Source organism: Malurus melanocephalus, unplaced genomic scaffold (genome assembly GCF_030028575.1).
Source record: "Malurus melanocephalus ecotype Western Australia unplaced genomic scaffold, MMel_1.1 scaffold_215, whole genome shotgun sequence".
Taxonomy (NCBI): domain Eukaryota; kingdom Metazoa; phylum Chordata; class Aves; order Passeriformes; family Maluridae; genus Malurus; species Malurus melanocephalus.
In genome coordinates this window covers 141,596-159,300 of record NW_026623447.1, presented here as the reverse complement: position 1 = coordinate 159,300, position 17,705 = coordinate 141,596, and the positions used below count along the sequence as shown (strand labels likewise).

The 17,705-nt window shown below is 37.9% G+C and overlaps 2 protein-coding genes across 2 annotated transcripts in view; one reads left to right on the top strand and one right to left on the bottom strand.

Annotated features, from left to right (window-relative positions):
• Positions 1–341: 341 nt before the first annotated feature.
• Positions 342–9,890, bottom strand: LOC130578171 (germ cell-specific gene 1-like protein). Its single transcript, XM_057374073.1, has 5 exons — positions 9,444–9,890; positions 7,842–7,889; positions 5,247–5,399; positions 2,968–3,079; positions 342–646 (listed from the first exon to the last, which is right to left on the bottom strand). The coding sequence occupies exons 1-5, from the start codon at positions 9,751–9,753 to the stop codon at positions 391–393; spliced, it is 879 nt and encodes a 292-aa protein (XP_057230056.1). The 5' UTR covers positions 9,754–9,890; the 3' UTR covers positions 342–390.
• Positions 9,891–14,004: 4,114 nt separating this feature from the next.
• GLP2R (glucagon like peptide 2 receptor) overlaps positions 14,005–17,705 on the top strand; it is a 27,967-nt gene continuing 24,266 nt past the window's right edge. The window contains exon 1 of the mRNA XM_057374093.1: positions 14,005–14,109. Within this exon, the coding sequence (XP_057230076.1) occupies positions 14,005–14,109 (105 nt within the window). The remainder of the gene's footprint in view (positions 14,110–17,705) is intronic.

Genomic DNA, 17,705 nt, shown 5'->3' with positions numbered 1-17,705 from the left:
AAAAAATTATTCAAGACATGCACCATATTCCTTATTTGCTTGCCTGTTTTCATGGTTTTTAGTTTCAGGACAGGATTTTTTTTTGCAGACTTTTTAATAAAGAATTAGAGTGGAATCCATAACGCTCTAAAATTTTATCAAACTCACATGCTGTCTAATAACATTAGAGACTACTTAAAAACTAGAACAGTAGGGAACCTATGTCACTGTTATCTGAACTGAGATACCTGAATCCTCTTTTCCAATACAAGACTTCCTTGGAACATCCACAGAAATATAATTGATTAAGAAAAATAAATACACTACACATTGATACATTTTATTAATTAACACTGTTTCATTTGGATCTAGTATTATAATTTACAGGWTGCCTTGAGATATGGTTCAGCTTTACAGAACTGAAATAGTGGCCAGGTGACGCAAGCTTCTTAATGCGTGTGCRGGGTCGTCTGGGGTGTTTTGAAAAGAGTTCACATACACATTGCAAACTTTCTCTGGAGCTGTGTGGTCAGGAAACCTGTATTGAATCCTTAAGCTCCTTTCCAGCTTTCTTCTTCTGTGCTTGAATTCCAAAATAGTTTTTGTGTATTTGTTAATAGTGGTGACAGCTGCAGCCATACAGCAAGCGAAGGAAGTCCATGCGAGGCTATAAACAAATRAAAAAATCAGAAATTAGCAGGACATTCTCATATTCAAGTCCCTYRATTTTATTTTTGAAAACACAGCATRCATGTGATTGTGTTGRTGTGTAYTAGGGAAAGACTAACAGGCTGGGTGAGGAACAAATACTCTTGGTTAAATATCATTTACAGACCTGGCTTGCAGAGTTGACCTCTACATATTTGTTGTAATATTTATGTTTAACATATCTGTTTAATGAAACCCTACCTCCAATTTCTCTACTTACTCTGTTTAGAGCTTAATATCAGAAAGGGGTTTTATTAAAAAATAAGGATGCATAAAAGGTTTAAAGGYGCAGTTATTAAGAGTATAAATCTCAAAGGGGACACTGAGAAAAATGTGAGTTACCCAAAAGTGTTAAAAAGATCAGAGAAGGCACTATTAAATTGCTGGCTAAAGCAGGCTCAGAGCATTGAAATTCATTCCTGAGAAAATACATGTCATGAGTAAACAGAGAGAAAAGAACATCGACTCTGAAATGTTAAAAGTAAACCCCTAAGGACACAGAACTAAAAAAAATTATACTAAAATACAATTTGTTAAAAATGTGCAAAATTAAAAAGAGCATGTAAAAATATGGTCACATGAGCATGAATTGGAGTTCACAGTACAGGAACTTGCTCGTCAGTAGCTTTAACATGGTAAGGTTGTAATTATCAAATGAAACGTGCTTTGGTTGGAGAAATCAGTTTAAGAGAGTCCTGTTTATCTCACCTGTCCCTCAGAGCTGTTTGTAACCACATCCTCGCTGTGATTCAACAAACTCATTTACATTTTACAATAAATCCTTCCCCCCACCCCCGTTCCTCTCCCCAAGTATTTTTGGCCAAGTTTGATCTATTGGGTAATCAGAAATCCAGTGTGTTGACAGAATTTGAGGATGGTGGAGTATGGCATGGAGATGTTTAAGGCTCCCAAGTAGCAACAAGGAGAGAAGCTTAAGTAGTCTTTGCTCCTAAAATCATTCAAACTACACCCTGAGTAAGTCTTAAATGTGGGGAGCTGCAGAGGAACTCTTGTAGCATCAGCATCCTTTCCTTCTCACCATCAAATGAGGTTTCCATGTGCAGTCAATGGAAGAGCAGCTAAGGGAGGCTGAAGGTGAAGGGTCATACAACAGGAAGGGAGGTACAAATGTAAGATACCACAGGAGAGACAACCTTATATGAAAGGGGAAAAAAAGAAAGAAACCAAGGGAGACAGCTGGGATGAAAGTGTGAGGAACCTGCCTGTATGGCTTGCTTTATTTTTAGATTATTCTTTCTGTATAGATTCCCTAGATCTCCTAAGATAWGTACAGAGCCAAAATAATGTGGATGCTACCTAAAGCTGTTTTCAAAAGTTTGAACCATCTTGTCTGTACTCAGCACTGGTGAGACCACACCTCGAGTGCTGTGTCCAGTTCTGGGCCCCTCAGTTTGGGAAGGATGTGGAGATACTGGAGCGTGTCCAGAGAAGGGCAGCAAGGCTGGGGAAGGGCCTGGAACACAAACCCTTTGAGGAGTGGCAGAGGGAGCTGGGGTTGTTCAGCCTGGAGAAAAGGAGGCTCAGAGGGGACATCATCACTCTCTACAGCTCCCTGAAAGGTGATTGTAGCCAGGCAGGGGTTGGTCACTTCTCCCAGGTGACCAGTGACAGGATGAGAGGACACAGCCTCAAGCTTCACCTGGGGAAATTTAGGCTAGATATTAGAAAAAAAAATTCTAGGTTCGGCATTGGAATGGGCTGCCCAGGGAGGTACAGTCATCATCCCTAGAAGTGCTAAAAAAAAGAATGGATGAGGCATTCAGGGCCATGGTTTAGCTGATGATGTTATATTAGGTCACTAGTTGGCCTTGATGATCTCCAGTGTCTTTTCCAACGTAGTTTACTCTGTGATCCTGTGAAATGTTCCAGATACAAAAATCTGAAGCATGAATGTGATAAGAAAATGTCAACCTAAATGACTGAAGCTCGAAGAGTTTTGAACAACTTGGGCAAAACAATTGTCCTGGGAGGATACTAAACCTGGGTCTGATGTATATGGAGAGAAACCTCTGCTTCATGCAGGACACTTGGACTTCTCTGTACTATCTGAGCGATGGCAAATACAAAACTTGCAAGTTTATATGTTCTGGGGAATAATCTAAGACAGCTGAATTTCAAGAACAACACCTGGTTACTGAACTACATGCTCAGAAGTGAAATAAGGTAAAGCCATTGCTTATAAATTAGATAWACATTCCTTGAAAGTAGGGTGAAGTGACTGAAATGTAATGGAAGAACCAAATATAAACCAGTTAGTACCAATAGGACCAGCCATAATCCCAAGTGTGAGGTCTCCAGTCTTCAGGACCAAGATTCACAGTCATTTGAAATACGGTTGTGTACATCATGTGAGCAACCATGCCCAGAAGACCTAAAAAAATATAATAACATTAGAAAACATAAATTGAGGAAATTTTTTTTTTAAAACTTGAGCTTCTTTAAACTCCTGAAAAATATTTTATGAAGTATCTGAATTCTACAAAGCACTCAAAAACACTGAACACTATAATGTAAGCATATTTAATGTGTTGCATATTTGCCAATACACTCACTCATACACTCCCTTAACACACACTCTGTATGCCAGAGGAATCTGAGGGAACAATGGGACATGCAGCCCATAGATTTAAAAAGGCAACAAGCTGGTTGGTTCTTATCCTCTGAATTTTTTTTTAGTAGTATAATCCTGAGTTATTACAGAGAAGTATTKCTCAGTTGCATTGCACAGGACACATTTCCCAGTTTCCTGTCACTGAGTGGAATGATTTTCCCTGTCATGCAGGTGTATGCCCTTTCCCACTGCTGTAAGTGCAGGCAGATGTATCAGTTATGAAGGTGAATGAAACCCTTACTAGAAAGTGCTGAAAATCTGGGTTGTAAAAGAGACTGATATTGAGTAATTTAATTTTCAAAACTGCTTTTAGGCTGCTCGCTAATTCTAGGCGTATCTCTTTTGCCTTAGCATTTTATCTTCCAGTAGTGAGCTTCCCTGTGAATATTGATTTTTTGTTTTGTTTCCAGCTGCATTACAAATTGATAAATATCCTTGAAGTATCAACTATCCCACTATGCACTATTTCATAGCAGTGGAGTTCACTGGCAGTGCTTATGTATTTAAGAGAAAACGAAAATTAGAATAATAATTTCTGAAGAGTCAAGAGCTGCGTATGTGATATAAATCTACATACATACAGTCAGAAAATGTCACAGTTAAATCACCATAYTCTGCATCAGATAGAACATAAATTCTAGGATTTAATTTGGTCTAAGCAGAGAAACTGAGAAATCAAATACTATCCTTAGTGTGTTTGTTTCAACAGTTAAATACTGTGACAGGATGTTTCTGTGTGTTTTTGACATAGGTGCCACTTCCAGTAGCTGAAATTTAATTTGCATTGCTGAGATAGAATCAAKAGTATGTTTGTACAAGAAATTGCATCTTCATTACAGATTAGGGCAACTAGATTTGGTTTGTACCTACAAATGATTCACACACAAATTTAACAGCTAAAACAAATGTTTTTTCCATTTTTTAGTATTTAAAGAAATTTTACACATGGATGTAAGCAGAATGTCCAAGATAAACTTGCTGCTTCCTGTCAAAATCTGATTAATATGGTAGAGGCCCAAAACAAAAAGAATATTAATAAAAGTGAATATTTATCATTATTGGGAGAGGGCAAAGCTGCTAATAGTTGGCAAAACTGTGTAAGAAGTTGAATAAAGCTCACAACTCTTTCTTTGAAAATAGACATGACAGTGGATCCTGAGGTTTGGTCAGATAAGGGAGAAACTAGACCTTTTTTTAGCAATTAATGGAAATGGTCATAGCAGACATTTTTAACTGCTTGGACATCTTTCAGGAAAGTTAAGAAGAAAGGACATAATCCAGCAGTTTAAGAGATCATAGGTAGCAAATGTTGGGAACTGCACTCTGGGCTACAGGGAGCTGAAAGAGCCATCTTCACATGTGTAAAGTTAACTGAAAAGTGAAAGGAATTATCTGTTCTCTGTTGCAAGGGGCATCCAAAAAGGAATGCTATAAAAAATTACAGCAACAGAGACTCAGATTAGACATGAAGAAAATGTTCAGAATGGTATAAAATGGATTACATTTCCTAAGAAGGTGACAGAAAATTTAGTACCCAAGATGGAGCATTGSCTTTTTTGCTTTTTTTGGTGGTGTTGGTGTTTTTTTGGATTTGGAGATTATGCCTAGCATGTTGGAAATAAAAGAGCAAGTTAATTGAAAGAGAGGTTACTTTTTAATCTTTAACAACCAACCTAACAATTAAATAAAAAAATTATAAAATTAAAATAATTAAATTAAGCATAGCAAAAGCTAGAACTATAAAATTTGAAATCGATAATATTAAGAAGTCATTAATTGAAAATAATATTTTCCCATACAATTTTGCTTCATTTTGTGTTTTTTGCATCTCCATAGGTATTGTAACAGTTTTGAAACTTGGACAGTGTTAGTAATTTTCAGATGGAAGACTATTCAGGATGTAATTTATGGAGATACTTAACTGTACCTGCTAATACGGTGACTACTGCAGAGAAGGCGTTGATCTTGAGCCCATCAATGACAGAGCTGTAGTAGCATATTTCTATTGACATAAGAATGTTYCCAATCAGAAGCAAACTGACGTAGAGAAGCTCTGCTACAATAGACAGCCATAAAACCCCTGGAAACCAAATCAATAGCACTGATATTATAAGCAATCATTTCATATTTTAACCATTTCCTTCTTAATTTATCCTGTTCATACAACTTTAAACAGAAGCACAAAGGTGGTGAGGATCCTATGATAATGATAACATCTATGGAAGATTTAAATGTCCATGGACATGCAAAGTTATAATTATGATTAATTCTTCTTCATCATTTACTGGAAAAACAGTTGTATGTTCCTGCTATACACAGAAGCTTACAGTGCAAAGTGGGGCRGTATGGTTTCATACTCAGTAGCTACCCTAAAATCACCATGAACCAAAGTTAATATAAAAAGAAGAGCCAAAGTTAAAATAAAGATAAGAATTATCCCGTTATCTAGGTGTTGATGTCATGGYTCTGAGTGAAACATACTGGAGCAGCAGACCATGCCACCTGCCAGCAAACTGGAGCCATGCACACAGCTACACTGCCTCTGGGTCTCATCATTTCATAAAATCTTCCCCGCAGGCTTAACTTTCAATCAGACAGGATCTTGATTTTTTTTGGACAGAGAAGCCTTCATGAGCACAGAGAGTCTACAGGTTTCACTGAGATTCATTTCTCTAGTTATCTGCTRATTCCTCTCTTTTTTGATATCTGGTAATTACATCTTATGCAAGAAGTTAATCCTGCCATTAAAGTCTCTCAGTCTGCTGTTTGACCTTTGGTATGCTAATGTCCCACAACCCAGAACAGGAGAACTTCTTTTGTCCAAATTCATTGTAGCAAGGTCTGGCCAATGACCTTCTCCAAACTTTTTAAAAAATAAATGTATCTTGAGACACCTGGTTTTAGATTCAAATAGTGATTTCACGTGAACACATATGCAAACAATTCTAAGTTAAAAATGGAAATATTGCTGAGAAATGTGCTGGGTTACTAGGCACCACCTAGGACAGTAGATGTTTGTGTGGTGTATAAYCCCAGCTGCTGGCTTTGACAATGTCTGTGGGACTTCTCTGATTCATGGGCCATTTAGACATTAAATTCTTGGGTCAGGCTATGTGTGGGTGTTCTTGGACATGGTTTATTTCTCCGGAAAATCTGTCTCAGTAAAAAATTGTGATTTTCATTAGCAACACCAGATGTTACATTGCCCAACAATTTTGGCTGCTCCAGCTGTGAGAGTTTGCATCTTAACATTTTTGGTCAGTAATCCATTATAACATATGCCATGAACAATGGTGATCATCCCTCTGTGTGAGACCCAGGGGTGATAAATTCAGGAAGAGTGAGCCTGTTGCTTTCTGAGTTTTGATCACAGCAACCACAGGCATGTTCAGAGCACAAACTCCTTCTTCTGTGCAGGGCAGGAGCCTATTTCCACACAGGATTTCACTACCAGGCACAGATTTTAAGTTTGGTTTTTAGGTACCTAGATGCTTCTTGGCTGTCTCCATCTGGCCTGCGAGTGCCTTTGACATTTACTGATGCTGTTCAGAGTTGGTTTCAGCACTATGCCCACCAATACTTTTCCTTGTGAGGAACTCTCAAGGCAGGGCTCAGAATACCCCCCTCATTTCTGAGGACCATGTCTGTGTGACTATACCTGTGTCATTTTTTTTTTTTTTCTCATTCTATAGAACTCTATTATGCCATTAGAGCACTGTGACAAGCTGCAATAGCTAGAAGGAGAAATACTCAGAGACTGACTATTTCTCATTCCCCAAGGCTCTGAAATTGCATATCCAGGAAAATACTCCAGTCATAGCATACTGGAAAGAAAGTTGTGGTTTTTTGTTGTTTTTTTTTTTTTTATTATTTTTTATTTTTTTTTGTTGTTTTTTTTTTTTTTTTCTGAATCAGCCACTTGTAAAGTGATTGGTCTAATCAGATCAGTGATGGATTGATGTTTTTATGCCAGGGATCAGGCGAGAGGGGGACACTTAGCAGAACTGCAGGATGTTTCATAGTAATATGAATCCTGTGAAAGAAGAGAATGGCAATGYCTCCTCACAGCTCTGTGAAAGGCACAAGCAGGGGATTCAGACTGCCGTTAAAACTGGTTTGGTCCACAGCACATCTCCCTCAAGTCCCCTCAATGTACAATTCTCCTGGATGAATGTTCACTGTCTGTCCCCCTGTGGTGCAGCCACAGAATTCCTGCCTACAAATAGGGAGGTGTGAGGAGAGAGAGAGTAAAAAGGTGAATTTTGATTTCCAATATCCATATCCCAAATAATTTTAAAATCCATTCATATTCAAGTTGGTGTGTCTTCAGAAAGACATAGATTGATATTATAGGTAATATGAACTTTATTTTGAAGTTGGAAAACTAAGTAAAGGACAAAAAACTATTTGGGATTAAAGCAAGAGTTTTCGAAACTAGTTAATTAATTTTAATGCAGAATACTTATATTCGTAAGTGTGATCAGGAAAGTTTTGACTATGGAAATAAAATATGCATATCTACCTCGATCAGAAGCTGGAGTCAGACTGATAAAACTTCTACATTTCTCACCTAAAAAAAAAAGAAAAAGAAATAAAATTCAGGATTATTTTGTATTCTGTAATGATCTGAAGAAATAGATCAATAGAAAAAAGAAAATGCAAAATCTATCATATAAGCAGAAAGTGAGATGATCAGGARAAGCTATTTTTGATGTACCAGAGTTCCTGGCTTAGCTGGAGAATCCTTTTTCATGGTAGACCAGATCCTGAAAGACTTAGAGAAAGGCTGTGAATGGATTTCCAAAAGGTGATAGTTGTGAAAGCCAGAATAGGAAAATTCCTTTGCAGAAGTGGCAGCCCGGAAGCAATCCTCCTGTTAGGGCAGAGCTGCTCTGCTTACAGCAACAACGCTGCTGCTCACACAAATTCCCTCTAAGCTTCATTCCAATTTCTTTCTGTAAGCTTTGATTTTCCAACCCATATGACCTCTCRACTCCCCCACAGATGCTGTGAACAAAGCTCTTGGAATTAATTCTGCTCTGATCTGAAAATGCTGGGTGTTTTTTTTCAGCTCCTAACTGCAACAAGTCAGAAAACATGAGTTTTCATAGCAGATGCTCAAATTACATAACCCTGGTATCCATAGCATGGATAAAAGGTATCTTTTGGACATGTAGTTTGCTCTGATTTTTGACATTTACCCCTTAAAACTGCATAACTTATAAGACCTTCTGGTAGAACTGGACCTTCAGGACAGATGACTGAAAATATTTGCATTTTATAGTATAGGTAACGGCTGCTTTGATTTCTTTGAAGTTCAGTTCTAGTTGGCATTTGTAAATTGATCAGGACARGGGGGAAAACTTAGTGATGATCTGGATTTACAGTAACTGCTTGAATTCTTGAACCAGCAATTCCCTTATACAAAAATCAAATATTAACTAGAAAGTTTCTGTAATGGCAAGCCAATTTTATTTTAATAATATTTACACATGCAGGGTGAGACCCAGTTAAATGCCACCACTTATGACTAGTACGTCTCCATATCATGTTTTTGCCTGGTGAAAATAATATTCTTCTTTGATTTATTTAAGATGAGCTCACAGTAAGAAAGTCAAAATACTTGCACTCAAGAGGAAATCCAGGAACTAATTTAGATCCCACAGATTCAAAACAATTAGTGCAAATTGTTTTTTCTTTCTTAAAGTCAATTTGCACTTTCTGTGTTGCTGTAGGGGATCAGAAGCAATCATAGCAATTATGTTCATTTTTTACTAACAGAATAAAAACACTGGGAAAATTAAACACTTTCCTGTTAAACTAATGTAACAGGCTGTTATGGTTAGAAGAATAGAAACCAAATAATCTTCATCTGTACCACAATCTGTCACCTAAATCAAAAACACAACCTGTGACGCTAATTCTTTGCAGAATTTATTAGGATTTTTTTAGGAATTGACTAGATAGTATCTTCTAAGGTCACCTTTGCCAGAGAAGAGCAACATTTTCAGGCTACAAACATGATAAAATACATACACGATAGTGAAGCAGAGGGGAAGGGACACCAGATAAGTAGGAAGAACTGTGATTACTTTCTTAAGTAAATTTACATGGGTTTACTCACCTTCTTCATTTATCATTTCTTCACAGGAATACCAAATCCCAGCATGAAACTTTCTCTCCACAAACTTGTCATCTCCTGTCTCCCAAATGTACTGCACAGCYTGGCTGTTGTTGGCATCGGGGCTGTTGAAGCGGATGCAGAGATCACCTTTGCTCTCTCCAGTACAGAAAGGTTTGGCAACTTTTCTTGTCCCTTCACACCAGTAACTGCTGCTGAATGCTGTAATAGAGAAGACTAAAGAGAGAAAACTGAGAGAAAATGCTGCTGAGGCTCTGTGCCGTCCGTCCGCCTCTTGGACTGAGGCTGGCATCCTCTACAACTGCACTAGCAATTATTCCAGAAACAACCTCTTACAAATTTGTGCATCTATCTGCCTGATGAAATACCTGCCTGTATTTACCATCCCATTCTTCATTGCTCTCAGAAAATTGTACCAGCTTAGGAGTTTAAGACAGAGAGCATAGATCTGGGCATGACCAGATATCATGTGGCAGGGGAGATTAAGAATAAAGGACAGTTGCTTGGCAGCAATGTATTGTGAAAGAAATATGAGGAAATGGCACAATAAATTATAATTTGCCCCATGAATCATGCACAGAATACAGAAGCATTGGAAGTACCCCAGTAAGCAATCAGTAAAGTTTTATTTATACAAAATATGCCTGTTTACCTTGATCGGAAGTGGAGTCAGACTGATGGAATCTCTCTATTTCTTAGCTAAGGAATAAATAAAATCTCCCAGTTCCAAATGCTCCTGTAACACTGAACACTGCTTAAATTGAATACAGTTGTGACTCTYACTATAAAGAAACTCAAAAGGAGCTAAAACCAGCTGGTAAGCTATGGCATTTCACAGCATGCAGCRTTGCCCAAGACCACTTGAAAGGTGAATGCAGATGTTCAAAGTTCCCCTACTGACAAATGAAAGTAATAAAYTACCTGACTTTGCTCTTGATGGATTCCTGGGCACTGTCCAGTCTGCCTCCGTGAACACATAATACAAATTTTGACCAAGTTGTGTGAAACATTAGAGAAAATGCTGAGTTTTCCTAATTCTATATGTGCGTCTTATCTGTGAAATAGCACTTCTTTTTCCTCCGTCTAGAACATATTTCCCACCTTGATGTGTTATATATGTTTTTTCTTCTGCCTGTTTGATGATGCAAGTAAGTTATGCAAAGAACTAAAAAGAGCAGGAGTGTTAATTATTCACTGCTTCATTTTACAACTGTAAAGTCAAAACAACTGTCCTGGGGGAGAATGGTATCACAGGACAGACACTGARGTCATATATGTATCTTCTAATGAAAATAATGTGGATTTTTAAGACAACTCTCTAGAAAAGATGTCAGAGTTGGAGAAGCAGTTGGCTAGATGAATCCCAGTATGAAACTTAAAGGAACGAGATAAATGCCTACTTTATGTTGTTACAAAAAGCTCAGCTTACAGAGCTTGCCAGCAGCAGAGTGAAAGACCAAGCAGGTCTGGACTGCAGAGCAAATCTCACAACCCAAAAATCAGATGTAGCTTGAGCCAGGAGTTATTTCCTACATCGTTGTCTTACTGCATTTTCACAAAGGTGTAGCACTTGTGAGAACAGGAGTGGGAGCAAGTGTGAAAACAGGATGAGCAGGAGGGAAGAAGGGAGGGAAATCCTTCTAAGGATGAAACAATTATCTATGTTTCTGTTCCTATGTGTAATTTGTGTATGGTTGTATTCAAACATTTTTGGGGCCTGTGAAACCATTGATACCTTCTGGTTGACAACTGCAGTCTCAGATGTTTCATGGAGACAGTTTTCTGCTCATGTCTCAGCAATGCTGGTACCACAACTTCCAAATAAATTTTTCATGTAAGAATGCTCTGTATAAAAGGATAAATGTATTGCATGAGCATTTATTGGTTAGTTCTGTCAAACTGTGAAAAAAGAAAGAAAATAAAGAGAGGAGCAAATCGATTAGCTAGACCTTCCTTCAAGCAAAGTGTTACATGCAGTGATTTTTACTGGAATAAAGTTCAGAGATGTGTAAACTGAATAYATGCAGGTAACTCCAAGACAGCCATGATCCACAGCTSAAGCATGAAGAAAASATTAATTCCATTATTTYACTAGCAAAAYGGGGACACATGCACTGCTAAGCTTATTCCATCTTAGCAGSRGCAAAAAGCAGCGAGGCCTAAGCCTTGYGTTRTGGGCCTGGAGCAGGCACAGTCYATCACCRGGTTATATTTTACAAACTCTGAACTTCTTATCTCCCTTCCCCCCTTAAAAAGAGGCCGTAATCCTATGGGAAGAATGCTTTCAAGTATTTAACAACATTCTGTTACCTACTCCAAGAGAATTCCATTTCTTCTTCAGCACACAGAAAACAACCCAAAGCAAACACAGATAGTTGAATTCTCTCACACTGAGAATTTTCTTAACATCTCCCAGGTGTAAGGTTGGTCTCTGAGTGAAAACAATTCTAGAAACAATGCAGTTTTTTGTCGCCTGGTTTTCTGTTTTTTGGGTTTTTTTTGTCTCCTGGTTTTCTTCTGGTTTTCAACCCTGTTCTCCAAGAAGAAGATCATGAGTGTTATTAAAAACTGGGCTATCGCTGACCTCCACAGTCCCAGCGTGGGATCACCCCATCTTTCTGCACTGCAGTGACCTCCCTGGAGGGCTCGGGGAGTTTTGTGAGCCGAAGTCTACGAAGGATCTGAAATTATTGGAGTTCATCCAAAGGATGGCAACGAGGATGGTGAAGGGCCTTGAGAGGAATCCCTGAGAGAGGAGCTGAGGGAGCTGGGGCTGCTCAGCCTGCAGGAGATGAGATCAGAGCTCACGGGGGATGCAGCTCCTCTGAGGGCACGGCTGATCCCTCTGTGAGCAGAGAAACTCCAAGGAATGGCTGGAGCTGTGCCAGGGAGGGTCATGGTGGGTGTTAAAAAAAGATTCTTCCCTGTGGGTGACGGGGCACAAGGTCACGCAGACACCAATATGATGAGCATGATCCGTTTATTTCTAATACAAGCTCTTTTTTATTTACTTTCATAAGCCAGCCTTTCTATATGATTGGCAATTATTCATTGGTTAATTTAGCAGTCTGTCTATTACTTCTTAGCATATGATTGGTATATTTGCAAAAGCGTGTTTTGTATGCCTTGCAGTTTTAAATCAACGTTCTCTGCATTTTGCTCCTTCTTCAATCGTTCTTTTGTTCTTCAATTGCTCTTTGTTCTTGCTTCTTACTATGTTTCTTCTTCATGGTCAGTGTGAGGTACGTGTTACACTGCTGTAGTCACGTCCTCCTCTTTCCCATCCTCTTCTATCTCACTCTGCTCTATCTTGTAGTCTGGGTTGCTCAGTAACAGCAATTCATGACCTCRTTCCCACAAAAACCTGTCTAACAGAGATTCACCTGACTGAGATCCTTCTACACTTCCCCCAGAGCGTGGTCAGGCACTTCACAGGGAAGTGGTCACAGCACTGAGCCTGTCTGCGTTCAGGAAAGGTTTCGACAATGCTTCTGTGATTCTGTGATTCTGTAATTCTGTGATTCTGTGATTCTGTGATTCTGTAATTCTGTGATTCTGTGATTCTGCGATTCTGTAATTCTGTAATTCTGTGATTCTGGGAAGGGCACAAGCCATCCTTTGGCACAAACAGCCACAAGTTTAATTTCTCTTGGAAATGATAAGACAACATTTTCCTGACTCTCAATATTCCCAATCTAAAGTRTGCCAGTCGTAAGCTACACTTTAAATTGATTGTATTATAAAAGGTTTTATTCTCTGAACCTGCATAACACATAGATTTATTAATGTTTTCAGGGTCTTCTCTTTAACCAGAAAAGATGGAAAGAGTTTTTTGAAAATTAAAGCTGAAATTCATTGTCAGGCTCTCCAACCTGGCAACTGAAATTTTGAAGAAAACACTGAATGTCACGAGAATTGTAGTAAAACTTTAACTGCTGATAATATAATTGTTTTCATATTTAGATTCTCCCTGATCCTACATTGGCTGGGCATATTTGAAAAATTATGATAAAAAAGCATAAAACCAACTATTACTGAGCTACTTGYTAACAGACTACTACTCAGGAAGCTTCCTACACTAAGTTTTTCTATGTTCTRAGGTRTCATTTATTGGTYTTATGARGTGTATATAAATATRTATATGTGTTTTTATGGASCTGGGTTGCATTCTGGAAAAATCACTGGCAAAATTCCTATGGASCTTCAAGGAACAGAATCAGCCCTTTAATGTTTTAATAGTTTTCTGACTTCTTATTGGCTAATGGACAAGCTACAGTAAGCAGAGTTGCTGTGAAGTTTAAACTAAGCTCTCTCTGCCTTTAATCAGAAAAAACAAAACGCGGTTGGAATCTAGCAAAGCTAAACATTTTAGGACACTTCCTCACTTACTTGCAAAGAAGGTTCATGGAACAGTGGTATTCATAAAAGAAGACATCTTTACTTTTTTTTTTTTTTTTTCTTTTTTTTTTCCCCACAGGACAGAGTGATATAATCGCTCTATTGTAGAGTGAAATCGCAGCATATTGGGGACAAATTTATTTGAATGGGCATTGTGACATTTTTTGCTCTCTATTCCAGTATGGGACTTTGGTCCAGAATACCTCCAACATCTGCCAGCTCCATCATGATATTGTTTCTTGTGAAACAGGTAAGCTAATTCAATAATTAATAATGGACAGTATAAAAAGTATAAAAGCGAATTTTCAGTACATAGCATTTTAACTGTCACAAACAGCATGTTTGTATCAAAAATTCTTCTGAAATAACAATTTATTTTTTTTACAAATTAGTAATGAGAAATAATGTCTGCAAAGCTGTAGAGTTTTATATTAGAACTCTATTTGAGTAGGTCATTATTACAACTTTCTTCTATTAATCCTCATTCATACAGTGAATAAATTGTGTTTACAACCCTTACAAGTCACTTTTTATAGCAATATGGATCAGTATTGAATTATATTTGTTTTTCAGTTTTGCTATGAGATAACAATACTATTATGGATCATATTTATTTTATACCTTTTTTTTTTCTCTGTTCTAAACTCAGCTTTGTTTTTCTTCTGGCACTACTTTTAAGCCTTTGAGTTGTATGAAGGGTGAGCATTGAATCTCCAGTTTGTGAAATCTGCTGTTATTGGTTTCCTTCTGCACCTCACCTTCATACAGAAARCTAGTAAATCTGCATGTGATTTCTACCTTTGTTTCTTGTAGAGATCCACTAAACCATCTTTTTTTTTTTTTCCTAAATATAGACCAAATTCTGAATGCTTACTTCTTTTTTCTATATTGCCTTATAATCTGGAAGAGTTCTAGGTATTTAATGACAAAATATCTAAGTGTAATTAACTTCAAGGAAATTTTCATGCAGATTTTTAATAATTATTATTCATTAATATAAATTTTGATTTGAATAAATTTTTAAACTAATTACTGATGTTTGGTACATTTCAGTTTAACAGAATAAAATTCACTTATATATTTAGGGTACACTTCTATGAAGTGTATGGGCATTAGGACAATAAAGAGACTTACTATAAACTGAAAGTGATCACTTATTCTCCATTTTCTTGAGTTTCTAAGAAAGTGGGTTTGCATTTGTATGTGCTGTAGAGCCCATATCTGTGTTCCTAGCATTTTTATAAAGAAAGGGTTACCAGGAGACAAATATATATATTTAAGACAATATTCCTTATATTTTTGTATAATTCAAATCTAGAGCTTCTCTGTTTAGAGCTTCTGTTTGTAGAACTGAAACGACTCTCAGATTTGTGAGACACCTTGGCCAAAGCATCAGTTCCATCAATGCTAATCAAAAATCTTCCAAGTACTTCTGTGAAATCAAAACTTTGCTAAACTAATCACAGTTACTTTGTCACAGTGGTTCTTGCAATTTGTTCAAGGAAATAGGTGTTATATTTCTTTATATTTCATTTTATAGGAAACAAATATTTATAGGAATATCAGTCATAAGTCACTMTATCTGTATTTTCTAGCAAAAACCTCTACAGACAGGAAAAATATCCATCAGACTAAACCCAAATCATGGCTGAAAGAATGAGTAAATATTTTTCGGCTTCTATTTCTAGTTTATGCCCAAATGGAAGAGCTTTTTTTCTGTCCATAAGAGCATAGTCTGAATAAACAGAAATACTTCATTTCACTGCCAGCTTACCATAAAAAAAATTAAGAGTGAAATCCTGACTATAATATGATGGGTTATGAAAAATTTAAATTTAAACCAGTCTGCAACCATATATAATCCATTTCCTAAATGAAAGCTTCAGGCAGCATTTTCTTCTGCATACAGTATGTGTCTAAAGAATGGTGTCTTCTTGGTGCAGTTTGTGGGTGCTGAGCAATCTAAATAAATGGCCAGATACTTCCAGGGAGTTCTGACAAAATTTCCGTACGGGTGAACTTCCGCACAAACAGGGGCCAGGCTCACCAAAAAAACTTCAGACAAACTGAAATGACATCCAGTGTAGGGCAAAAGGTCATGGACTTTCTGAGCTTCTGTCTTGGACAGAATGGAGTTTCRTTTTCCTGTTTAAAGTCCTCTTTAAAAGCAGTGGCAGGCAATTGAAATATRCAACAGATCAAAAGCTGCATGTTTTCCCTGGTTGAGATCATGGGAAATTCACCTGAAAGTTTGTATTTCTACCATTCARCTTGCACTGTGTCTAAGTTTTAATAGAACTGTATAACCCAAAATTTAGATTGTAATAAAACCTCCCTGGGTTTGTAATAATGACCTGTACCAGCTGCAGGGACATTTGCTGGGTTTTGTCAGAATAGAGCCACAAGGCCAACACCACATCCCTGAGTTTTCAAGGCCAGGTTGCACATGGTCAMTGTAAGGGATCCTTGTCCATTCAGTGGGGCTGGAACAAGAWGSTCTTTWGGCCCCTTCCAACCCAAACCATTGTAAAATTCTATTGTTCTATAACTTGGCCTTCTATAACTGGGAAAAAACAAGAGCGAGCCTCCACAATCTCTGTGGTTTTCTCTGCTCCTCATACTGACCCAGTGTATAGACCAACCTTTTCCTGAGAAAACCTGTGCACCTCTCTGAAGAGCCATGGAGACATGGATGTCAAGATACAGAAGCAAGCCTGTCTCTTTGACTTTGTGAATTTGACTCCTTTTCACTTAAACAGACACAGAACATYARGGTGTCTCACYTCCTTCATTTTCCCTTYCCTCTAAAGGCTMGTGCCTTATTCCCAGTSTRYTTGCTTTGCCTTCTAGTGGCARYRTRGAYATATCATGYAAGATTCCCATTCTTGYGACCCAGGTTCCAAGGGAATGGGTGAAGCTGAGTCAGGGGAGGTTTAGGGTCAATATTAGGAAAAGGTTCTTCACTCTTGTGACCAGTGACAGAACTCAAGGTAACATCAGGAGGCTGAGTTRGGGGAGATTTAGKTCGGATATCAGGAARAAGTTTTTCACCCAGAGGGTGTTTGAGCACTGAACAAGAGAATGGTGACAGYCCCAAGGCTGCCAGAGCCCAAGAAGTGTTTGGACAATGCCCTCAGGGACAGGGTGGGATTCTYGGGSTGGTCCAGTGCAGGGCCAGGAGCTRGACTTGAATGATCCTTGTGTATCTGGTCCAGCTCAGGATTTTCTCTGATTCTCACATGAAAGTAAACAACTGTCTCATGCAGTTAATACAGAAAAGGCTTAACAGGATGTCCCATGCAGAAAAGATTGAAATCTTCTCCTTGGAGCACCTACATCAAACCCYTTCAAACCAAGAAGGGAATGAAAGCTGATTTTCCTCATTCCCAGGCACTGCCAGCATTCTTCAGCCTTTCTCTATATTTATTCCTTTCCCCAGTGTCCCCCTGCACACAGTCATCTATCAACAGCAAGCTCGCTTTTTTTAGTTATTATTGGTAGCCCTTGAGTATCTGATGATCAATTCACAAGTTGCTGCCATTCAAGCCATCATGGCTTGCTGTTGAATATCTGTTTATTATTTCTTTGGTAACATAAATCTAAGGGAATTTCTTAGTCTTTTAGATCAACTATGAAGGACACTTCAGTGCTTTCCTTGCAGCTTGCACATTTATTGCCATATCTTTTGAGCTGTGACATCAGAGTTGGTCATATTATCCAAGCAGAGTAGAGACAAATGCTACTCATTAATACTGTCTTGTACTCTTTTTCAAAATTCTCACTTGTATGTACAACTCCAGAAAGGTTAATACCTTCCTGTACTAAAACATTTAGGGCAATAGGAAG